Raw genomic sequence first — 25840 nt, 5'->3', positions numbered from 1 at the left:
TTCTTCTCTACTAAGTGTAAACAAGATTCATTGAAATCATATGAACTAAAGATTTTTATGTAAGCTTCCACATAATTTTTATTCTGTACTGACAAAGCAGCATTCATACACTGTACTTTCAACTATTACCTAATTCTACTTCCTAATGTTTTCATACTGTCATCAAGTTTAGGCTACTCTGGTTTTGCCCTCTCCAACAACCTTACTAAAAGATCGTACTGGATCAGCTCCCAGGGGTAGCTCATCATAACCACATAAGCACTGAGCCAAGTGGAGAGATCTGGGCTAGCTGACAATACAAGTTTGCATCAATCTGAACTGCTTTGGGACCACACCTTTATAAGTGGCAATTCAAACACATGCATATTAAACATGAAGTGAAGCAGTAAAAAATGCAGCCTGTTTTCTTTCCCTCCCCTGAAAGCTGTTGCTCAATGGCAGTGATGGTTAAGCAGCAGAAAAACAATCCCAGTTCACAGTATTATGCAAAAAGGGTGCCAAACTGGAATTTTATTATTATGTGAGGGTTTTTAGAGATAGTAAAGCAGTTTCCTGACCTTGTCAGCAGTAGCTGAGCTTCAGCCTTCAGGAAAAGCAGAGAACAGACAGCTGTAAGCAGGAACTGATTCTACCACTCAATCTGCTCATATCCATAAACACATTCAGATTCAGGGTGCTGGTCTTACCTACAGAAACTTGGACAAAGACAGTTCCTCATGATACGTGGAAAAGTACTGTGAGGTACTGAAAAACACCTGGAGGACAACGCAATCATTGGTCCCAGCCAGCACAGCTTCATGAATGGCAAGTCTTGATTGTCAAACCTGATTTCCTTCTACTACAGGATAGCCCACCTAGTCAATCTAGGAAAGCCAGTACATGTCATCTTTTTGGACTTCAGCAGAGCTTTTGATACTGTTACAGCATCTTTCTGGACAAACTGTCCAGCACACAGCTGGATAACTCTGGTGCATGATGGGTGAGCAACTGGCTCACGGGTCAGGCACAAAGAGCTGCAGTGAGTGGGGTGACATCAGCCTGGCATCCAGTCACCAATGGGCTCTAGCCTCAGCCCAGTTCTCTTCAGCATCTTCATTAATGACTTGGACACAGGACTCTAAGGAATATGAAGTTTGCTGATGACACTAAATTGGGAGGAGCTGTTGACTCCCTCAAAGGCAGGGAGGCCCTGCAGATACCTCTATAAATTAGAGGGCTGGGCAATCACCAAACATATGAAGTTTAACAAGGTCAAGTGACAGATTCTGCACCTGGGGTAGGGCAACAGACAGACTGGGGAATGAGAGGCTGAAGAGCAGCACCACAGAAAGAGACTTGGGGGTCCTGGTAGATGGCTAGGGAATATGAGTCAGCAGTGCCCTGGCAGCCAGGAGGGCCATCTGTGTCCTGGGAAGCACTGGGCACAGCATCGCCAGCCAGGCAAGGGAGGGGATTGTCCTGCTCTGCTCTGCACTGGGCAGCCTCACCTCAAGTGCTGAGGGCAGTTTTGGGTGCCATAATATAAGAAAAACATTAAGCTGTTAGCTTAATGGAGGGCCACAAAGATGGTGAAGTGTCTGCAGGGGAAGACTTACGAGGAGTTGCTAACGTCACTCGATCTGTTCACCCTGAAAAAGAGGAGACTGAGGGGAGACCTCACTGTGGTCTTCAATATCCTCATAAGGGGAAGCGGAGGGGCAAGTGCCGATCTCTTCTCCCCATGCTGTGACAGGACTCGAGTAAATGGCCTGAAGCTGAGTCAGGGGAAGTTTAGGCTGGATATCAGGAAGAGATTCTTCACCCAGAGGATGTTTGGGGACTGGAACAGGGTTCCCAGGAAAGCAGTCACAGCACCAAGCCTGTCTGATTCAAGGAACATTTGGACAATGCTTTCAGGCACATGGTGTGACCCTTGGGGTGTCCTGTGCAGGGCCAGGAGTTGGACTCAATGATCCTGACAGGCCCTTTCCAACTCAATAGATTAGATGACACGCTGACCCTAAAGTACTACATACATTCTATGCCTTTGGGACTGAAGTCCCTAGATCTGCCCTGACATGATGCAATGCTTACTGGCAAAAGAAAAGACACGTGACCAGACATCTATAAATCAAAATAAGAAAACATGTGCCACCGTTAGTGATTTTGAAAAAATCATGTTATCAAGTGTACAAAACACAGCATTCTCTTTTAGAAGAACACTAGAGTAAGTAACTGAAAACGTCCCCATGATACAAAGAACCAAATCAAGATTCAAGTTAAAATTTTCTTTCAACTCTACTGAGACAAGATCCAAAAGTATGTAAGATTCAACTTGGGAAAATCCCACTTTCTGATACTAAACATTTAGTCCTCCTGAAACATGAAGGACACCAAGACCAGTAATACAAGCATTTTTCTTTAGTATTTGTTGCATTCAAGATAAAGCCTACAAAAGAAAGAAGATGTGCAAGAGAAGTGATAAATGCAGACTTAAAAGGGCCAGCTGGAGAAGTGGGATTCAAGTTGCCCACTAGCACTGTCTGATGTAGTGTGGATGCCTGAATGTGATGTGTATGCATAGCTTCATCCTTACACCAAGCTTTCCTCAAACCTTTTCTGTAGAACCTCTGTACAACCTTGGCCAACCCCCATTTTCTGTGAGACTGCAATTAGATTGCAGGCTTGTACATTCTTTGGAAACTGGCAAAAGCTTTACTGTAAATCCTCCTAACTTTATGAAGGCAAAAGAGACTCAAACTTCATCTCATAAAGAACTATTGTATAGAAGATCTAAAAAGAGTCATAAGCAGCATTAAATATAAACTATATTAAATACCTAAAAAATACAATCTTTTGCATAGAATACAGAAAAGTGCAGCTACAGTGCAGCATTCCATACCACAAGAAAGGGCTTATTTATGACTGGTACAGGATTAACTGTTGTCTCTCATCACTGAGACTGCAGCAACTAAAGACATGTTTATTGGGAAAATCACATTTGAAAAAAAAAAAAAAAAGGTGATTAGGTTGTTTCACTATGTCGGTAAGGTAAGTGCAAACACTTAAAATTCTTTTTTAAAAAAAGCCAAGCTGATAGGTAATTTTCACAAGTTAATTTTCCCTTGGTATTACTTGGAAAAATGAAATTGCTTTTGTTCTTTTAGAATCCAAATTAAAATTAAATCCGCATTTGGCATCTGTTTTGTGCAAAATAATAATTAGAAAGCTTGTAGAAGAACAAGCTTTATCTGTTCTATAAAAGCTGGTTGTTTAAGGATTATCAACTCTTCATTCCCTTCTAACTTTTGTACTGCAATCCCTGTGGTAATCAAGCACAGAATGGTATTAAGTCTGGGAGACTTATTTCCATTGCTCTGAAAAATAAAGAAAGCATCTAAGAAGTAGAGAGTCAGGAAATTTAGGAAAATAAATATTGTCCACTTTGGAAAGGAAGCAACAAATTTTAAGTATCTACCGCCCATATGAGCATGCCTAAATATAAGAAAGGAAAGTATATACCTCCTCAGTTGCTAAAATATCTTCAGTTTTGGTTAAAAAAAAGTCAGCTTATTTTATTGGATATAATTTGGTACTACAATTTGGTAAATGGGATACTTAAAATAAATAAAAATAAATATTGTATTTATATATATTTCAAGATTGCTTGTTTCTGTAATGAATTAGTGTCTCCATTATTAGATTTCCCTCTGTTTAGGTTTTTTCACGCTGTGTCGCCACTTACGAATGGCAGTTCCGGAACTACTGGCTACTACACAAAGGGCACCACCCACAGTCCACCAAGTTGGGAGATGATTGAGAAAAAGAACTTGTAAAATAAAAGCAAACACCACATCCATTGTTTTCATGATTGATACAGGTCCAGCTTTCTCTATCTGTAATGCTTTTGTGAGAAATACCTGACCCCCCAACCCTAACAAGCCTATTAATATTAGAAAAACCCTATCTCTGCCACAGTGTGGTAAACGCCATTCATTCAAAACAAACAATGCTATAACACATCCAATTAATCCAATGACTGCATAATACCAAATTGACAAAAAGTAATGCACAGATTTTCCCACCTTCCTTAGTATAACAATAGTCAAAGCTGCAGATAACGTGCTTGTAATTGCTGCTATAGTTCCTTTAAGGTGATCTGTGTAACTTCCTTCAATCCCCGTAACATGTGACCCAAACAGAAATGGTGGTCTGGCAATAAGAATCACTCCAGTGATTGCAAAGAGAGTAAACAGAAGATCCCAAAGGCTGTATTTCTCTTTGAGAAAGATCCATGCCAGTAATGATGTAAAAACAGGACTGGTAAAAGTTATAACAGTGGCATCAGCTAGTGGCATGACTTGATAAGCGTAGTAGAGAAGAACCATTGCAGTAGAACCAAGGAATCCTCGGAAGAAAAGAAAAATTCTTTTACCTTTTGGTCCCAAAAACCCTGTTCTGAAAAACAGAAAGGTCACATTAATGTCACTGTCTTGCTTATTTCATGACTAACATCCAAACACATTTAAATATGGTACACACCTTTCTAAATGAGGGACTTTAATACCCAAATATTCTTAACTGTCTGATCACAGACCAATTTATTTCCATCATGACCCGCAATCACATTCAGAGTCCAGAACCTGTTCTCCTAGCAATTAATTTTTTGCTTGCAAAATAACCCAAGAGTACCTACAAATTACCTTTTATTTTTTTAAGATCACCCCTTTGTGGAAACCAAAGCATTTGATACAATAATCCTAGTACAAGCCTCTACCATTCAGGGAGTCAAAGATTTTCAGTTTTCTGATTCGTATTAAGAAACTATCAACTAATCTAAAATAATGCAGTTATGCAACTGAAGTCCAAACTAAAATAACACTGCAATCTTATTTAAGTGAGTCATAATTCTAGATCTAGTTCTAAGAAATAACTTTAAACGTTTTCTACACTTACTTGTAGTATATTAAACCAGGAAGAACAAATGCCATTTGGAAAACACATCGAAATGCACTCACTTCCACTGAATGTACATCTTCTATTTTTTTAAGAAATAAAGAGGCCAGTGAGAAAAGGAAGGCAGACAGTATGGTATAAAACAGACCAAGTCCTGGGCACGCAGCTTTCTTCTTTGTCCCTGCAACAGATAAACTACAGTTAGTAAAGATCTATTAGAAGACTTCTCTGATCAGGCAGCTCCACACACTGCAGTGCTCCACACCTCTGTAGCGATTTTTGTGGTGGGAGAACAGGGGAACCAGAGAAACAAATGCAAATATTACATCTGTTTAACAGACATACCTTGAAAATACTTTTCACTGACCATCATGGGTCCTCTTTTTTTTCTCAAAACAGGGTGTAAGACATGAACTCTAACACCTGGGATACACAACACTGCAGTTCTACATGAGTTAGTAGGACTCCTTGTAGATATCAGACTAGTATGGGTTTTACTATAGGGACTAGTCACAATTCTGCCCAGGGACCAATAAATATAACTGACTACAAAATAATCAGATTCTGAAACAATTATCTTGGGAATCAGCTGCTTCGTTAACTAAGTTAACTAAGGATCCTGAGGAAAAATTTAATTTAATTTCTCACAAATACACAATGTAAAATTTGTATACAGAACATCATTTTTGTTATACCTCATGTTTATTTTGCAGCTAAGTCACCCTAATTTTGACCCAGACCTACAGAAGTTTCAGATCACATTTTTATCTTGCTGTAAGAATTCAAATATTTTCTTCAAATAGGCATCAAATATACATTTTTAAGCAGAAAAAAGTTTAAGTAACTAATGTTAAAACATCAAAGGCCTGATGTCTATCATAATTCCATGAAGACCTTAGTTTATGCTTATGTATCAGACCTCCCCTTCCTGAAAGTTTCCCGAGTCTAATGTTTCTATTAAAGTTTCCTCATTGCCTAAGGCTTTCTTCAACAACATACTCTTCCTCGTTCCATTCATTTTCTCCACCCTGAACTATTTAAAAAAAAAAAAGCAAGGAGAGGGAGAACTGTGTGAGAGAGAGAACTGTGTTGAGGTCAGCAGCAGCAATCTCCAAGGAAATCAGCCTTTTTTTTACTGCTTTGTTGCATAAAAGTAACAGTCTTTCCACTGAACCTAGAGGTGAACATCAGGGAAAATAAAGCCCACCTAAAAATCTGAGTGAGATGTCATCTCACTATCTCTTTCTCTACCTACATAAAACATTGGGAGTCACCTTTTCTTCTGTGACACCCTCTAAAGATAGGAGCAAGAACTCCATGTCCCAGAGGCAGTGTTTTGATAAAAGGGTGCCTCATCTCACATTAGTGCGGCAGCCTGTGAGCCTTACGGATCCTCTAAAACATAATCAGCAGGGTACTGCTGTGAGTTGCTTAGCAACTAAGTACGGTTTTGAGAGGTTTTTTTTTTTTAATTAATAAAACTTGTCACAAACCATTTTGATCCTCCTTGAGATCAGCACTCAAGGCTGATAAACTGCATCTTACTGCCTAGGAGGGGAGACTGCAGGCTGACAGTCCTAGGGACCCTGGCTTTACAACAGCAACCACAACCTGAAGTAGTAGGTAAAAGGTTTGCTTCTCAAGGAATCCTGCCACACTGCAGCTGAAAGTGAGTTACAGCTCCTACTTGAAATACTTCTGTTTAGCAACAGCCTCTTACATAAAACTGACTATAAAAACTACCACCAACCAACACTGGACCGGGACATCTACCAACTATGAAACAAAGTGGATTTAAAAAATGTTCATGAACTATGTAATACCTTAATCCACATAGTCACATAACAGAACTACAAAATCAACAGTCTCTAATATTGAAGCAAGAGGAATCAGACTGGCCTATAACTGAAATGGGAAATCCAAACCCAGGCTGGCTTATGGATGAACACAGCACAAACAGAACTATTAACTTTTATTTCAGGCATGACAGCTTGTCTGATTACTACAGAATGAAGCCAACCTAAATAAAATGGTACAAGTTCTTCCACCAAAAACAAGAACTGCAGTTCTGAAGAGTGCTTATTTCAAAGTAAGTTTTAGGGAGAAGTTAGGTTAAGATAACATTCCCACCCCACAAAATATTAGGCCTCAAAATACTAGCCGAACATCATCAAAACAGTCAAGCACTCATGCTTTTTTGAAAGAATGTAGCAGCCTGAAAATCAAAAGGTTTCAAGCAGTACCCAAGTCCTCTTTTTTGAGTGGCTAGAGATTTGGTTTTCCAATTTTACTCCCTGGCCATCTCCACAGGTAATGCTTTCAAACAATTTTCCATTCCTGTTTTAAGTTGTAGGTAAATGCCTCCCACTGTGCAGTGTTTTAGGTGTAAACTCTGACTGTGTTTTTAATGCCGTGCTTTGTTCCAAACAGTTTTTATACTTGCAAAATGCACACAATGAAGAAAATCACACTTATCACATGCAAGCATCTCAGGAACAGTAGCAGACGCAGAAGAGTACTGGATATGGGAAAAGTGGTAAGCGAGAAGATGATTCTTCCAGACCTTCAGGAAAGGTAGGAGAGTCTCCATGTTGTAAAAAGCACAAGAGCTCTCTTTGACTTCTGTAAAGTGCCAGGAGCACAACAGCCTGCATTGGAACTAATCATGGTCATGCAGACAAGATCTAAGCATGATTCATAGTCTTCAGTCATAGACTCAGTCAACAATTTTGCGAGACAGACATCCCAAAGACAAAGTACTCTTTCTGGTTAATTAATGTAAGTTTCTCAGGATTTCAAACACTTTTTTTTTCCCCCAAGCTTTGCCTCAGAAGGGACACTAATGTGAATTTCACTGGTGAAGGACTCTGTCCTCTCCGTAGCTCACCACCAAACCTATTTTCTGCTGGAAAGTCAATTACAGTCAATTCAATGACAAACACATTTTCAGTGAAGTCGTTTGAAAAAAAAAAAGTACTCCAGATAACTTCAGAAGTTATGTCAAGACGACATTTATGTTTTAAGAGGACTCTACTTTAAAGCTACATGTTGCATATTTCACAATAACTTTGTGGCTTTATCAACTAAACATCACCAAGAAGTGACGCGAGGACTCGAGTTAGGAGAAAATAAACGTTACACTCAGACTAAAGCCATGTAAGAATTCCCAGGAAGTCACAGTCCCAAATACGTGGACTTGCTGAACTGCACTCTCAGACGTATTTATAGTGCCAGAAGGCACACTGGCAGAAGGCACCTCTATTTACCCAAACCTGTCAAGTCTTACTTTAAAATTTTAACAACAGGAAATACTGTTTTCCCGAGACATAATCGTTCTCAAAGCTCTCTCAGAGGCGACAGAGCCGCCCGGCGCTGGGGATGAGCGGTCCCGGCGCTCTGCCCGCTCCCGGGGCGTGGGGGGGCACCGAGCACCCGGCCCGAGCCGCGCCCGGCGCACGGGCACAAGGTGCAAGGGCACGGAGCAGATCGCGCCTGCCAGCCCGCTGATTCCTCCACCGGGGCCGGCTTGTCCGGACAAGAGGAGCGGGAGGAAGAGGGCGAGACTGAACCCGCTCGCAGGTGACCCGCGGGCACGGCTCGGAAGCGGCGAGGCGGCTCCAGCCGGCGGCCGGGCGGGCACCGGTGCCGGGCGCCCTCTGCGGCCGCCGGAGCCCGCTGCGCGCCCTGCCGCCACGTGCGGACAGCCCGCTGCCCTGGGGCCGCTTCTCCTTCCCCCGCGGCCCGGCAATGTCATCCCGAGAGCGGGTAGCCTAGCCGGGAGGACGCTGCCACCTGCCCCGCCTGCCGGACTCCCCCTCCTCACCAGGTGCCTCGCAGCAGCACGGCCAGGACATGCCCGAGCAGCAGCCGCAAGTGCAGCGCTCCTCGGCGCTCGCCGCCTCGACGCCGGGTGCCGGGCACAGGCACGGCTGCACCGCACCCGCTCCGTCCTCCCGGCCCGGCGGCACCTCCGACTCCTTCCCGCCCGCTGCCGGAGCAGCGTCGCCCTCTCCGCCCTGACACAGCACCATGAGGACGCAGGGCTGCCACGATGCTCCCGGCGGCTCCTCGGCTGCCCCTCGGCTGCCGGCGACACCTGCCCTCCTGCGCATGCGGTGCGGCCGCCCAGCGCCGCCTGCCGCCCTCCCTCCGCCCGCCCGCAGCGCCGAGCACCCGCGGGGGGGAACTACACCGGGTCCCGGCTCCGCCACCCCCCGCCAGGCCCCGCCCGGAACCAGCCGGGCGGCCCGTCCCTCCCGCGGCGGGTACCTGCCTGCGAGCTCGGCGGGAGCCGAGCGCCCCTGCCGGGACAGGAGGCAGCGCCCCACCCCTTCCTTCCCGGCGTCCCCCCCAGAGGGACCCGGCGAGGGCCGCGGGAGCGGTGCCGGGGAGCGGCGAGGCCGCGGTGCCTCGGGAGGGGGAGCTCTGACCCCGCCGGAGAGCAGCGGGGGCTGCACAGGCCGCGGCCGTTGCCGAGCAGAGGAGATAAAACACTGGGAAACGGTGACGCAAAGTTATTTTAGGGGCGTTTTTGCGTCATCTGCGCGCCCGAAATGAAAGTGTCGCTGTGTGTGTCCGCGGCAGTGACCCCTCACAGCTCAGCCTGGGCGGGGTCATCAATTGCCCCGTTTCTGACCCGCCACAGCCCCGCATGTCCGGGGTGTCACGGTGGGAATTCCCGCTGGACCGGGCTCCGCGCCCGTTGGGAGAGCCGGGATGACCTTTGGTGGACCCGTCAGTGTTGCCGTGTCAGTGGGCAGGGCAGAACATCGCTCCCTGCAAGAGCGGCTGCCTGCACTCGGGTCAACATGGAGATGGGAACCTGGTGGGCGATTCAGCCAGGATCGTTAGTAGGGCACAGAAATCATTTAGCCACCTTCTCGGGGTACGTTTTCCCTAAGAAAACAATGCCGCCTATCGGAAAGGGTAGAGAGAAAAACAGGAGTAGCCCTTTTTCCTTACCCATGAGAAAGTGCGGAGTAGAAGAAGCAGAATAAATTTAAAATACTATTTTTTTCCCTTTTGAGCAAGTTGAGCTGTTACCAATAATTAAAAAGGGAGGAAAATCTCTTAGCTGCATAAATTAATCCGTGTTTGTTTCTTTATTCTTAACAAAGGGAAATGTAATCTACAGCTTTAGCAAACTGAATGCCAAATGGTAGATACAAGGTATTTCATACAAATGATTTTAAGTTTTCCCTCAAGCTACCTCATAAAAGCTATTTCAAGCTTTCTGGGTCTCTGGTTTAGCACATTTTATAGTCCATGCTAACCCACCAGAGGCTGTAAGTATTTCATTATCTTGGAGCCAGTGTTTGATTAATATGACCAGAATTGTTTCACAGATTGTTCTTAACTAAAAATTAGATATGCCATATCAATTATTAAACCAAGATAAATCAATTAATAAGGTTGTGTTGAAATCAGAATTAATTATTTCTAAATATTTAAATTATCTGAACTCTTATTGCTATAAACCAAGAAAATAAATATATGCTGCATATTTATAAGCAACTTGTATTACAGCTCCTATCAGCATAGCTCTGTACAAAGTCTATATTGAAAGCTTTACTAAAGCTTTCCTCTGGAGATGCAAAATTTCCCAAACAGACACCCTTAATTAAGAAGTTACTTTTTCCTAATGCACTTCTCTATTACTCAGAGTTTGGTTTAATTTAGAGAGGGAGGTGCAAATAAACCTGGCAACCTGTTGCTTTCTCAAGAAACTTAAACTTATCTGCACTCCAAGGCAGCTTTCACAGGCCACTGTTCATGAATCGCCAACAAAGTTAGAGCTGTCCTTCCCCAGACAAGTTTTGGTGGAAGGGCAGTGGGGATTCTGTCTCTCAGCAGCTATCCCGGGCTGGTGATCCCACAGGTGTCTCAGAGGAACACCTGGCACATCCCCTGAGCAGTGGGATTTTTGTGGCTGTCTGCACAGTCACTTGGTGAGTTGCCTCTGTAGTCAGTAACAGCAGAAGCAGCTGGCTAACTTGAGTCTTCAGTGAAGGAAACCAGAGGCCAAACATGGTCCACAGTACAGACACAGAACAAATTTTAGTGAATGCTTACAATTTCTGGCTATTTGTTAAAATACACAGATTATGTACTTATTTTATAATACTGCCACTATGAAACCCAAAGTAAATTTTTCTAAGTGCCACAGTGCCAAGTACTGAGCTGTAAAGAGTTTCAAAGAGACTGCAACAACCCCCTCTGTACCCCTCCATGTCTGGTTTTGAAAGGGAACATCTGAGGGCAGTGTTTGTTTATGCCAAGATACATGAAGTGTTCTGTTTGCTGCTGGTCAAACTGCCAGGTTTGTCTCAGCTTGAGAGCTTCCAAGTTCTCCCTGTGAAGTACAACCCTCATCTCTGAACAAGGAAACAGAGCAGTTGCAGCTGCCCAAACTAACCAGCAGGAAAATGTAATTTGCAGTCATGCTGCCGTAGACTGGAAAATTAAGTACCTGCATAAATGTGACGTGTCAATGCAGCCTTTTCAAGTACAGATTAAGTCTCATCTCTGTAATACTGTGCCCAGAACTAGCTGTTCCTTTCTCCAGCACATCACCTATAGTATCTTTGCTGAGTGCAAAGTCCATAAGAAAAAGCTTTAGTAAACTTGGGCAATTCGATCATTGAAAATTAAACTGCAGCAGCAGCTGAAATGGCATTCATTTGGTTTCCATAATATCCTAAGTGCAGAAAGTGAGCCACCTCCTGCGTAGTCACCACTCTCCACACAGGGAGCTTTCTGAGGTTACTCTTTCCAGAGGAAGAATATTATCATCCTCACCCAGAATTTCGACAGACAGTTTTTGTCATTATAAGTGCCAGGAACAAGCCAGTCCTTCACTGCCGGTTGACATACAGGCCTGACAAGTACTTTAAAGTCCTGTAATGTGTCACTGGTCTTGGTCTGCGTGCCTGGTAAGGGTCCCTTTGGTGTTCGGTTTCCATCTCCCCCCCCCACAAATGCTGTCTCTGACTCCTCACAGTGGCTTTCCAGAAACACTAACAAGCACAAATGACAAAGCAATTAAGTAAGTTTTGTGGAGAACCGTGGGACTTTTCTAAGAGATTATAAGACCTTTATCCACTATCACATAATTTCTTTTATCCACTGCTGATATATTCTAATAAGCTTTTGGGAACACTGCTGCTCTTGGAGGCTTAGTAAGAACTAAATTAATATAAATTGAGGGAGCCCTGGAACTGACCTAGCCCTTACTCACTTCTCCTAAGAGCAGCACTAAAGCTCTGCAGAGCTCCAGCAGGAAGGACATCTGGATTCCTGGTACTGCACGTGGAACACCCTGGTGACATCTATCCCAGTTTGATCTGACTATAGCTGAGTCAGCACTGTTACGTACTGCTTAAGCTATAAAAGTAGTAGATTTAAATCAACACAGTAGTCCATTTCTATGGCTTTTATTCTGTAAAAATGGTAAGTCTGTAAACCAATTTTTTTTAAGTTGTCTAGCAAAAAGTTCATTAAAAGAAATATAGACTAATGCAAATAAGTAACAAAATAAATAATAAACTTGCATGGTTTCCTTTCCTTCTGAAAAGGTTTAACAAAAAACCAGATAAAAATTACTTCCTCAGCTTCTGAAATGGATCCAACTCTTAAGTGCATTGTAATAACCATTTACCTCTGCACCTGAGTGCCATAAAACAGATGATTATTGCAGCACCAAGGAGTTTCATTGTCCTGGTCATTCATTCAAACTTCTGTCCAACCCAGAGTTGTTTGGGAATCATAGAATAGCTGAGGCTGATGGGCACTTCTGGTGCCTTGAGAGGTCATCTACTCCACCCCCCCCCCCCCCCCCCCCCCCGCCCCGTGCTCAAAGCGGGGTCAGCTAGAGTTCAAGACTCTCTCTCTTGGGATTTTGAATATCTCCAAGTGTGGAGACTGCACCACCTCCCTGGGCAATGTGCTCCTGTGTTTGATCACATGGTAAAAGAAATTTAAAAAACAAAAGTTAGGTTTAAAATGAATGAACACTTGTAGTCTCTCAGCCCAGTAAAAATGTGGTCCATATGAGCTCCTGCCTCCCCATCAAAATTCCAGTGTCTGTCTTAGTGGGTTTTGTGTCCATCTTAGGTGTTAGAAGAGACCTGTATTTCTCAGATTCCCTGTTTCGGTGGATGGTGAATGATTCTTAGTTTTGCCATCACCACAAATTGCTTCTGCATGTATATATAGGACTGTTGTACAAATGTTTAATCTTGTGTCACAGTGTGTTCCAAGTATCACAGTTTTCTTCTTCCTGAGTTGGTGTTTGTAATGAATAGTACTATAAAACAGGAGATGGGGTGGAACACTGAAATAATAGGGAATCCTGCAATTATGGTCAATATAATGGAGATATACTGAGGCTCTTTTTAACTGCATTTTCCAGATTGCACTATTAGCAGTTGCTCTTCAGGAGATTGAAAGTATTGAGATATGTAGATTCAAGGAGTAACAAAAGATTCGGTGGTATCCAGAATGAAAGATTTCATTTTCTTTACTTCTGAAGAATTGAAAAATAATGGATAAGCAGGACAATATTCAAATTCTGCTTCTATAATTGTTAATGTACTTTCAATCCAGTATTAAAGGTGTACTGCTTAGCTGATTTTGGCCACATAAAGGTCATGCTTCTATCCTCAGATGGCTTAACTACACTGCTTGCTAAGCAATCAAGTCTCTGTAGCTAGTATTCCTGGAAGGATAAATTAAAAATAGTTTTCCACGTACTCTAAAGACTGTAGTGTTTTCATTCTTGTATTTCACTTAAATGTCTGGAGAGTTTATGCAAATTTAGATGGTGATCCTTAAATTAAAAAAGTTATGTAAATTTTTTTATTCTCTTTAAGCATGTGGAAAAGGCTGTTATTCCAATACATCTTGGACAAAAGAATATTTTCTTTTAATCTCTTGATGAAAGATCTGTCTGATTCCTCTTCTTTCTTTCTCTATCTTTTCATTTCCACTGAAGAACATAAACATCTAAGCAAACCAATAGAGTGAACTTTAGTAACTCACTGTGAGAAAAGAAAATGAACAGTAGTACTGGTTTTGTTGATCATTTGTATTTGCCACAGGCCAAAACACTGTTAGTTTTCTACAGCACAGTGGTGGTGGGTGGCATTCAGGTCTTGGCCTGGTACTCTGAGGAAGCAGCAGCACTTGCTGTTGTACTGCAGTGAAGTTTTATAGATTGTTATGTAACAAGTATATCATGCAAATCTCAGCGAAAGGAGTTTTTAACAGGAAACGTGTATTTACACACCCTGTGTGCCTCTCTCTCAGTTGTAACTCCTGCATGTCATGGTGCGTACATACATGGGTATGGTCTTAGTTTATGCTGGGACACAGTGCAGGTAATGAACAGAATTCCTAATGTATCAAACTGTCAGTGCTTGATAAAACATGTTCAAGGCTATTACTTCTACTTCTTTAGGTGAATCTATATTTTTAATATAAACTTGGCAAGGCAACCAGCGTGAAAGTATAAATTTGGAAAAGTCTGCTTTCTGGCAAAATAATTGTGGGTGGGGTTTTATTCAGGCATATTGTCTCATTTGGTGGGTTGAAGGTATCTGAGTACTCACTATACACAAAAAATTCCCGGGAAAGTGCCTTTTTAAAAAATGCTAGAGGAGTATGGATTCACTGTAGCACAGCAACTCTTATAATTCCAGTTGTTTATTGGAGCCATTTATGCAGTGAAGAGAATGCAACCTTGGCATGTTCCCTTTCCCTTACTGCATTTCCTGTTGTGTCAGTACTATTTCTAGTTCTGAGTTATGAGATTAGCCATAAAACTGAGTAAAGCTCTATTCCCTTTAAATAAGTTGTTACTCATAAGGAGTAAGATCAGTCAGTATATACAGGGATGCACAGTGGGGGGGAAAAGGAAAATACAAGAAAATAAACAAGGAATCCAGAAAAAAAAATCAAAAATTGATGGCATGGGATTATGGAAAAGAAGAAATGAGCATGCTAGAATTTATGTATGCACTGCCCTGGGTAGGTGCTTCTCCTGGTAAGCATCTCCTCCTGATTGTTGCTTAAATTTATATATTTCCAAAATACAGTGCTTTATTTTGAAATATCTAAATTTGATGTTTCAACAATATAAGTGCCTTCATTTAAAATTCTTTCCCAAACCCATCCCAATTTCTGGATCTTTCAAAAACATATTTGGAAATTTTGATAACCTTTTTTGTTTTCCGACTCTTCCTTGGAAATCTTGGAAAGAATTTTTCCTGTTATTTAGTGGCAAATTGCCACTATGTATAACTGAAATTGCTATAAAAGCTTGTTCAACACAGCCACTAAAGCCAAAGGGCTTGCAAGAGGGAAGGGCAGATATTCTTTGAACCACAGATACAGAAGATAGGCAGAAGGTTATCAGTTACCATTCTGTAATGTGCTTGAATAGAAATGATGTCATCATTAAATACATACTCCTTCTAATTTACTCAGAGCATGAGTAGCTGACAAGGGGGAGTTTTTCTTTCTTCTTCATAGCATGCAGCACTATGGAGAGGAAAAAAAGAGAAATAAAATATTATGTAACTTTAAAGTTTGTGGTGACTTTCCAGAGATGTCTTTTCTGGCAGGCAGTACAGTACAAAAATCAGAGAACAGAAGTATAGCTTGAGTGCCATTGAGGGTCAGAGCTCCCAAGGAGGAATGGAGAAAAGTGGAAATTGCTCATAGTTGCCATTGTTGCTTGTCTGATTTTGTTCTGTTCTATAATGCCCTTTGTGACTGTTATATATTTTCACAGTCACTTTAACTGTCTTTTTACAGCAGTAGAAATGGCTGAATGTATAGTTTCTCTTTGTGGAAAGGGAGATAATTATTTAAATCAGCTGCATTTCTTGGCACTTACACAGTATGTTTCCTATTCTGTAAGCTATCTGCCTGGGGCGGCTCTGCAGGGCAGGAAGGGGGGAAGCTGCCTTACTTGAAACTCCTATGAATTATTAAGCAATTGTTTATATGCCTTACTTAAAAGAGATTATTGTTCATTAGCTTCTACTTTTCCCCAGAACAAAAATTAAATAAAATGTAAATAACCTCGTCACAGGTGATGGATCAGTATTAGCTTATTGGGACTCTATAACACATTTATATATTTATATATGTGAATGATTTATGATATTGTTATATTATTATATAAAGCATATTTATATTTTGTATTTATATATAGACACATGATAAACATATGAAACATTAGCATGATTCAGCCTGTGCACCTCTCACCTTGTTCCAACAAGCTGGTGCAATGCTTACTCCTCTCAATTTGCTTGTATGAGTATGTTCAAAGGGGAGTGAGCTGAAGTGCAACTCCAGTTTTGTTAAGAAAAAAAACCCTTGCAACACAGATTTTAAAACCCTTTCCCTTTGTCAGACTCACAGACATAAATGGGGTCTTTTTTTTTTTTCATTATTTTTTAATTGAGTCAGTGCTCCTTCATTACCTCCAGGAGCCGCAATGCAGAAGAGCATTCCTCATTAGAGCAAAAAACCCTGCTGCTGCCTTGCATGAGGGATGTACCTATTCTAGGCATTTTGCTGTCCACAAGAACACCTCCTTAAGGCAAGAAGCAGGGTTTCTTTTCCTTTCTTGCTGGAGGCTGAGAGGGTATACTGGGAAATCATAGTGCTGTAATTCCCATACTGTTGGGTTTTATAATAAGCATCACTTCTGGCCAAGTAGGCAGGACATTGGAGCACACGAACCCAGGTCTAACTCCAAATGGTTATTTTTATGTCCCTGTAACCTCAGCTAGCTCACATCCTGTGAACAGTGCCAGAGTGGCAGCCCCCCAGGAATGGGCTGACCAAGCTTTTGCGGCATGTGCTGACCTCTGCAATCTGTTCCTGGCTCCCCAGCAAGTGGACGCTAAGTGAGCTTGGGTTTGTTGACACACACAAGCTGATTACTCCCCCTGAAATACCAGCAAAACTAGGAATGTTCTGACATGCACGAGCTGGTGCCCTCAAGACCTTGCTGACTTATCCTTGTCACTGGGAGGAATGCCTCTGCTCTGTGGCTGTACTTCAAGGAAATTGTTTCTGTTGAGGCATGATTGGAGCTCGTTCCCATCCTCCAAGGGCAGCTTCTGGGGTGCCTACTCACTGTGCAGGAACAAGGAGGGCTATAAGGTACTCTCAGAGAAGGAAGGACCTTTGCAATTCACTGGCTTAAGGGAGCTCTGGCTGTATAGAGTGATGTTGCTCTGGCATAGTTTATTTGTAATAATCTTGCCAGGTACACTTTACAGTTGATATAATTTCTTTAACTTATTGTTTTGCAATAATTCTACTTAATTACATTTATACAACAGTTAGGCGAAGTCACAACCAAACCCATAGGATTTTTTGATATGTAGTTGAAATCAGCTTCCTTTTTTCTAACTCTTAGATCCTCTGGTAGCATCACTGCTCTCAAAATGATTTTACAGAAATTCTGAAATGAGTTGTAATTCTGGAACAAACATTCATTTCCAATTCGGTTCAAGCTAATAAAATATGATTATCATAGTGCTGTTGCAGTTTGATGTACTGCAGAACCCTTTATAAAAAGGCAGAGCTTTTCTAGCAGCTGCTGTACCAGATATTTTTTCTTGGTTCCAGCCAAACTCACTTGAAGTGAGTTTAGTTGGAAGGACTCATTGTTATCTTAAATAATGCTAAGGAAAAGTTAAAGATAGGATTTAAGACTGGACTAATGCCGGTGCATATGAATTATTTAGAAGCACTGGATTTTTATCTGTGTTTGCAATCTATAATTCAGGTAGCTAACGCCTTCAAGTGTAAACATTAAAAGGATGTTCTCTTTTTCATAGTAATCTATATATCAAAAAATTTAGATATTCACATGTGCAATTAAACTTTCTGTTCCAGATTTATCCTTTTTCTTCCTTTGTTTCACGTTTTGGAGCAACATATGTACGGTGTTTTTCCTGAATGGGCAGTATCCTTATGTTATTGTATATGGGGGACAAAATGGAGCAGGATAGGGGTTTCAAATTTCACAGTTATTTGGAAATTGTGACATTGGGATTGTTTGTTTGTTTGTTTGTTTTTCCAAAATTGTTGATCTGTTCCTGTGGTTTAGAAATTACTCCTTCACAGGAAAATACTATTACCTGCTTAATCATAAGGTACTTTGCTACTAATGTTCCTACAGCTCTAATATTCAAATCGTATTAGTAAGTTTATAAAAAGCTGAGTTCTGTTCTTCCCACGGGAATCTACTTCTGTCATGACTTACATAGCTGAAGCAAGCCTAAGTTGTGCAATTATATTCTCAAGTACTTGCAAATAATTTGCCAAAGTTTTTTAATTGTTGACATAATTTCAAGGAATTATGTTGCTGGTATCTTACAGATTTTTTCAGTGTTAACTTTCTCAGTATTGTAAATGCTTCTGAATGTCTGTCTCATATGTACATCTTACATATTTTATTTTGTGGACCTCAGCAACAAAGCTGAGCTAATTTCTGAACTGAAGATAGGAAATGCAACACTGGAGCACATTCATTATCCAGCTGCTTGGCTTTTCATCCAAAGTAGTTACAGCCAGATGCTTCTGACAGAAGTGCAAAGACCCTTCTCTTCCCTAATGAAGAGCAATTATGTTTAGTACTAAAAAAATAGAATTACAATTTTTATGTAATTTTTCCATGTTTGACTTTCTGAATGCTGTATTATTGTCCCCTATGTCACTGCCTATGACAGTGAATGCCACAATTTAATTTGTAGGGGAAGGTATTTTGGTTTATGGCTTGGGGTTTGATAGTGTCAAGTGCCATCTTGTTCCACGCCTTCAGGGAATTTTTCCACATCTCTGAGTCCTTAATCACCCTGCAGTGTTTTTTGAGATGGCTACATTAGTACTGCATGCTGTATCTCAAATAAGGCAACAGCAGTGATTTGCCATGACATGTAGTGTTGTATTCTCCCTATTATCCTGCACATGTGGTAGCATTATTTGTTCTTTCCTGTAGCTGTATATTGAGATCAGTATCTTTCTGAGTTGTTCACAACAATGTCAAGTTGACTTTCTTTACTGCTAATTTTAAACTTTGCAAGCCTTTCTTTCCTATGTATAATATTTTGCATTTCTGGACCCTCAACTTCACTAGTCAGCCTGTCCCACTTGCTTAGTTACCTAATTTCTCCTGAAATTTTACACTTCCATTTTCATTTATAATTTCAGATAAATGTGGATTTTACTTTTACTTTTTACTGAAATCCCACTGGTTATCCCATGAACTTTTTAGAAAAATAGACATAATGTTCGTTACTTCTACTTCTTTTGCACATAAATTGTTTTTAATGAAGGACTATGTATTCTTAGCAGATCAGCCTGTTTATTCTGAAGCTCTTTCAGCATTTTTGGATGCTCACCATCTGGGCAGGTTGACAACTTGCTAACATACTGCTGTCGCTATCCAGGCCTTCAAACAGGAAGTGAGAATGGGTCAGAAAGTTCTTTTTCAATTGAAATAATTCAGTAGGAAGAATAAAGTAAGGCTGAGTTGAAAACAACTTTGAGAATTCAGAAATTGATTTGATGAATGGGAGATCGGAAACAGTAACATAATTATTGCCATCATCCACTTCAGTTTATTTGGAGTATAAATAAACAATTCTATGAATATAAATATGCATATTTGGGGGCAAATTGCTTTCTACTGTAACAAATTTGAAGACAGAAGTATTACACTACCATAACTAATTGGAGCAATTCAAAGTCTCAAAGCACAAATACAACACCACTTCTGTATAGCACACTGGAGGTCTTTGTAGTTATAGTTCATTTCAGGAAAATTCCTGAATAGAAATAGGGTTAGGTTCGCCTCTGAGCACTTTGTTTAAGTGAACTATAAACAGAGACATGCCTGTAACACCAGCCATTAGGATTCAGAGTCATCAGTAAGGAAGAAAAGTTGCCATTAGCAGTAAGTCAGGCAGTGTACCGCAGCTCGGTCTGGAGGAACTGAACTCCCCAAGACCTCGACATTTATCGGTGAGTTCCCGGCCACAAAAACACATTCAGCCATTCTAATCAATAGGAGTCTAAATCACAGCTTTACTACCACGCCTAGGGCTTCAGATCAGCAAGAATGAGAGGAGAAGGCTTTCAGACATATGAAAGGTAGTGGCAACTGTTGGCAATATGTATAACAAATCAGAGAGAAAACCTGCTAGGCAGTGGGGGAGGCATTAACAGCTGAGTGAATTGAGTGCTTGGGTTTGCATTTTCCATCTGCTGAACCTGGCTTAACTTCTGTCTGGCCCTGGCAGGGCCCTGGCCCTTTTACTGGGCAGTAGTGTGCTCACCACTCCCTTTGTGTTACCACTCTGATGTAACAGAGAGGTGTCAAAAGGAAAAAAATCCACATATTAGGATCATGGATGTAATGCTTTTAGTTTGTAAGCTTCTAACTGTATTTTTCAAGAACTGGGTGATTATCTGGATTTTCAGGGGTCCCCACTGAGGAGAAACCTGGTACGTGTTTCATGGAAAGAAAATTACTTCCTTGAAGGGGAAAACTTCCACACTCTTGAGACTTGCTGTGGGCTTATATTCTGTTCCTAGTTGTAACATTTTGGGCATGCTGACTTCTCTGCTTTCTCTTGGTGCTATTGTCAGTCTGAGGACTTTTTGTTACTTCTATGGTTTAAACATTCTTTATTTTCCACTGAATGCTAACACAATATATTGTAATGCTCATATACATAAATACAGCTGTTAGTGAGCTTCCCACTAGAACATATCAAAGCATATCACACGTTATGAACTATGCTAATAATTGTTTCCCATCATCAAGTGTACTTCAAGTGGCTGTTACAACCCCTTCAAATAAAGTTAAAAAAATTAAAATAATTAAGTTAAAATTAAATACAAACCAGTAATACATTTCTGTTTATTTTACCTTACTCAACAAGATATTTCCTTACTGAATTTCCTTCTTAATAGCAGAGTGCATTTTGGAATTTTTTTTTTAATGGAAAATAAGTAGGAACAAAAAAACCTGCAAGTCCTAGACATTGCAACAGACAAAATAAAAAAAGTTACACATGGTATAGTATCAGATATTCTGAATGTATTTTATATATCTCTTCCAAAGTAGAGAGGTGCATATTTTATATTTGTGCTCTATTAAAAATATAATGAAGTAGTTGTAGAAATACAATACTATTCCATTAATGTTCTTTTTCTCTGTCTTAGACATTAACATGACTAAGGAGCGTCGAGGATCAGCAGTACCCATTAATAACCTTCAACACTGTCTTCTGTAATACATTTAGTAGCTTACATACTCTGTCAGTCATAAACAAAACAATTAGGGAGTTTAGAAAATCCATTACAACTACCGAAGACAGCCAGTCAACCACAAGTAACAGAGACTTTGCTGAAAGAAACAGGTTTTTTAAAACAACATTTTAAAAAAATATCAATGTATCGATGATAAAAGGTTCTATTCTCGTTTTTTGCTGACTCTTCCACTGATATCAGAAGGAATACTGAGCAGAGAACCAGGATGGAATATGGTCTTAGCCTTATGCTCAGATGAGCTGTTAAAAGGCCAGTTTCTGGAATCAGGAAGAAACAGCTCAGGGAACCACCTAATGAGCCTTTACGCTCTTCTACGTTAGGGATTATGAGTTCTGTTCTAAAAATACCTCAGTTCCTTCTGTGGCACAAAGAAATGCTATACTCACACAATAAGAAACTGGCTCTTGTCCCTGTGAGTCTCCACCTGACTGACTAAAGAAAGGGATCTTCAAAAGAGAATGGGTTTCAATTCAGCATTTTATAGTAATTAGTTGGCCTTCCAAAAATTACATAGGCATTAAGAACTTCCCAAATCACTAATGCTTGATTACAGGTAAAATTTTCTGAGACAACAACCAAACTGATATCACAGTTGCGTTTTCCAGCAGATTAATCCCTTGCTACCCTCCACTGTACCATGGCTAGTTTTGTATGTACTGTGAATGTAAAATTCTAGTGACTCACACCCTTGCAGGCATTTAAATTCCTCCTTTAAACCCAGGAGTAACAATGAATTCCCGTAAGTCTGTCATATTATTTCAGAATGAGGTAACTCAGAAAAACAATCATAGCACTACTATAGCATAGGCCTTAGCCAGCAAAGCTGGCTGGCTCTGAAATACAATTCCGTAAATTAAATTTTTCAAGGTATACAATATGTTGTTTGTAAATAAATGTTGGTAGCAGATTAGCAAGTTTCTCCAATTCCACTTAAATTCAGCCAGATGTGGATAACATGTTCATAATGAGGAGGATACATAGCCATTATCTTTATAATTTGATAGAGTGTGCACAAGTACAATGGGAAAAATCAGATCAGAAACAGTGCACATAATTCAATTGGACCTTAAGTAAAAGACTGAAACAGAAGACAAGAAGAAATAGAAAACATTTAATGGGTTGCTGGTAGATTGGAGATGGGTTCATGACTTTGTATTTCATTCCTTTCCCATGCAAAGAGCACTGAAGAAGAAATGGACAAACTGAGTTGGCAATCACAGATGTGTAGCCAATGTTGAGAAATAATAAAAAGTATTATTTGGGTTCATCTGGGGTTTGAAATCATGCTCATATAAAAGCTAAAACCACATAAAGGAAATATGGTTTGACATATAAAGGAAACTGCCAAACAAGAGATTATTTATTAAGAGGATTTTTGGAAATGTATTTATTAAGAAAAAATTGGGAGGTTTCAGCTGTGAAACATAGTTTAAAATCTTTCTACTCACATTGTAAATACTTACGGAATAGGTAGTTATTAAGCCAAATACTTAGCAGCTATGGATAAAAAGGCATCAGAAAAATTAACTTATTAGAGTAGTATTGTTCAGGTGAGATTTCTTACTTTTCAAATAACATTAAATATAAAAACCCCTCCATTCTTTATTACAGAAGCATACTGTTTAGGACTGGCTTCCTAAAATATACATTAATCAGCTCATGTGGCTAGCTGAACTGCATAGTATGATTAGTTTTATTCACCAATCATTGTCTGTGAATGGTAGAAATGTGTAGAAATGAACAGAGTATTCATGTGTATATTTTGAAGATGGCACTGGAGCACAACGATAACTTAAGTGAATGCAAAGGTGTCTAAAATAAACTTGAGCTCTCTTCCTGAGCTGCACCAAATCATTTTCAGCATCAGTGTAGGTTTCTCTCAAGTGGTGCACTAGATGTATGTAAACAAAAGACTATTTTAACTTTGAGCTTGTAATGGATTTTGATGCCAAATTCAGATTTGGCATAATTTAACAGATATAGTTAGGTTCCCTGGAATTGCATACACTATACAAACTGACTTTATCCTGCCACATTCAAAATTCCCTGAATTTCAGAAGTACCTGCTACTAAGATTCATTGCAGGGTAGTGGAAAAAAATTACTTCCCATTCACTAGCTTCATTCAGAATAAGGAATAAATTCATTGAAGACTAAATAATTGCAATTACAGTGGAAAGACTTGACAAGGACACAGAATTCATGCAAGTGATGTTTGACAGTTCAGCTATAGAAATAGTGCTAGCTGAAAAATAAGCTTTGCTTCCAGCTTTCAGCTTTTCAGCACAGTAACAGCCCCAGTGTTGTACAAGAGATTTGTTTTCTGCTGCTTCAGCATCAGGTGAAGAAACACAGACCTTTACCTTGTCTTTTATCCTGCCGAGTTCTTTGTAAATTTTTACCTATACACAGTACAATGGCCCATCCTGCACTTAGATGTGTATAACTGAACCCTTCATCCTACAACCACATCTAGGTAACTGAATTCTTTTTTCTGCTTAGAGTTCTTTTTAAATAAGTGAAGCTTTACATAACTGCAAGGATTGTCCAGGTGATAATCTATAGGCTTGTGTTTCAATGCAGTATCTTTATCAAGAACTTCTTGTTATAAGCAAAACCCACCTGATCTTCAATATTGTGCATCTTCTATGCATTACAACACTGCATTGGGCAATATGCCTTCTTGGCTTTATTTTATATGTGTATAATATATACACAAATAAAAAGTATCACCTGCAAATAATATTTGGAATGTGAAAGACACAAAATGTAAACATTTTATTTGGCAGTTGTTTCAAACAGGTGAATAAATAAATGGAAAAGTACATCTTAATATTCTTTATAGCAACAGATGCAGTTGCACATGTATTTACATATTGTGGATGCAAAGAACAGTTAATTTCTTTTTGTTAAAAAATGCAACTTCCAACACCACTAGACTTGACAATTAAAGATGAAAATACTAGTAATACTTTGTTCTAGCAATCTCAACTTTTAAAGGCATTCATTTGGAAGTAAGATAAGAGAGTCATCATGCATTTAGTTCATTTTGTCCACTTACAGTAGAAAGTCTGATGTAATCTCAGAATTATGTGTCATGCGCTTAAGTCAACTATGACATGTTTATAAATCAATGTAGTTCCCTTAAAACTTGAAGCAAAGAGAAAATCTCGTTTATCGATGGAGACATGTATGAAAGATCTTGGTGCCTGTACGTTTAATTCTTGAAACTTCACAAATTTTGCCTTTTCCGCATCCCAATAATAGACTTGAGTGAAAGAATAATCACTTCCAAGAATGGCATATTGATAATTATTTATCTGAAGTGGTTGGAATACCATTGACCCTCGGGATGGCATCCTTTGTAAATCCAGAAATGCTGAACCACCCCATTTCATTACTTTAGAGTCCCCAATAAATCTTGTTAAGCAAATGTATACATCCTCTTTCACTTTGAAATGCTTCACTGCATATGCGTCTTCCATATCTTGAATATCAAACCGCTTAACAAATTCATTTGTTCCTTTGTTCCATTGATATATTACAGGTCTTTGGGAACTACTTGACAGAATTAAATGTGGTTTGCCAGATATTTCAAGATACTCCACATCAGTATCTCTGTACCAGGCGTGCAGAGACTGATGGGAATAAAATCCATTCCCATTCCACTTGTAAACCGTGGTGAAACCAGCCTTTGAACTGTCTGCAACAACAAAATACCAGTCTTCAGCAATCCTGAAAGTTTCAATGTCATTGGGTTTTCGGATTTTAAGGATTTCAATATCTTGAATTTTTATAAACTTATTAGCAAAAATATCTCTTTTATATATGTGGGAGCCTCCAAACAGCTGTGCGACAATGACATACAGCTGGCTCTCAATTACTATAGGTTTACACACAACAGTTGAAGTACCTATAAAGAGAAAAGTAAAAGACAGGGTTAGTACCACTTCCTGGATAATTTGTTGTAATGTTATTTGTCAAGCAGCATTCATACCTGTAATGTTGTCGTAATTCCTGAACATCACTTCCACATGGTCCCATTCAAGAAAGATGCATTTTCCGGTAAAAGGCTGAGCAATAACCACGTGTTCATCATTCATATATGAGAAAGTATCTACTGACAGAGATTGGTATGGCAGGGACTGATAAACTTCAAATTCTGCAAAAGTGCACACAACAGATGATAATTACAGAGATACTTTACATACTGTACTGAAAAAAAGTCTGCTTATCCGATACCAATTTATTACAAATTACAGTATTTCATCACTAGTCCAATTTTTCTATTGATAAAGGAGCACTACAGTTTGGTTTTCAATCTTTCTCAATAAAAAGAGGTAGTGTTCTATGTCCCAGTTTTCCAAATCCTTATGTAACATATTGAAGTTTGAGTAGATACTGCAATATGGGACACTGCTCCTAAATGATTCCCATGTCAGACTTAGACCATCAAAGAGTTCAATATTGATTTTAGTAGAAATTCCATCCAGAATGCAGCCTTCCTGCAAAAAGGGGCTCTAGAATGAAAAACTATAACTTTA

At 40.1% G+C, this 25840-nt stretch overlaps 2 protein-coding genes across 5 annotated transcripts in view; both read right to left on the bottom strand.

The window, feature by feature from the left end:
- Window positions 1-2136: 2136 nt before the first annotated feature.
- Window positions 2137-9052, bottom strand: SLC35G1 (solute carrier family 35 member G1). The gene is made up of 3 exons (XM_039554356.1): window positions 8759-9052; window positions 4936-5116; window positions 2137-4437 (listed from the first exon to the last, which is right to left on the bottom strand). Exons 1-3 carry the CDS (start codon window positions 9045-9047, stop codon window positions 3678-3680), a joined length of 1230 nt encoding a protein of 409 aa, XP_039410290.1. The 5' UTR covers window positions 9048-9052; the 3' UTR covers window positions 2137-3677.
- An 11580-nt stretch (window positions 9053-20632) lies between these two features.
- The window catches only part of LGI1 (leucine rich glioma inactivated 1), a 32475-nt gene continuing 27267 nt past the window's right edge, over window positions 20633-25840 (bottom strand). For all 4 annotated transcript variants that reach the window (XM_039553492.1, XM_039553494.1, XM_010410559.4 and 1 more), the window contains 2 exons: window positions 25294-25458; window positions 20633-25209 (listed from right to left, as the gene is read on the bottom strand). In XM_039553492.1, the coding sequence (XP_039409426.1) occupies window positions 24392-25209; window positions 25294-25458 (983 nt within the window). In that variant the 3' untranslated portion in view covers window positions 20633-24391. The remainder of the gene's footprint in view (window positions 25210-25293; window positions 25459-25840) is intronic.

Source organism: Corvus cornix, chromosome 6 (genome assembly GCF_000738735.6).
Source record: "Corvus cornix cornix isolate S_Up_H32 chromosome 6, ASM73873v5, whole genome shotgun sequence".
NCBI classification, from domain to species: domain Eukaryota; kingdom Metazoa; phylum Chordata; class Aves; order Passeriformes; family Corvidae; genus Corvus; species Corvus cornix.
This window is presented reverse-complemented; position numbering and strand designations above follow the sequence as displayed.

What these genes read in the sequence shown, in the direction of transcription:
- SLC35G1 (XM_039554356.1), bottom strand. Translation starts at nt 9,047, where the DNA reads ATGCGCAGGAGGGCAGGTGTCGCCGGCAGCCGAGGGGCAGCCGAGGAG. An exon ending in GTGCTGCTGCGAGGCACCTG is followed by an intron (nt 5,117 to 8,758) that starts GTGAGGAGGGGG and finishes TATCTGTTGCAG; the next exon opens with GGACAAAGAAGAAAGCTGCG. An exon ending in CCTGGTTTAATATACTACAA is followed by an intron (nt 4,438 to 4,935) that starts GTAAGTGTAGAA and finishes TCTGTTTTTCAG; the next exon opens with AACAGGGTTTTTGGGACCAA.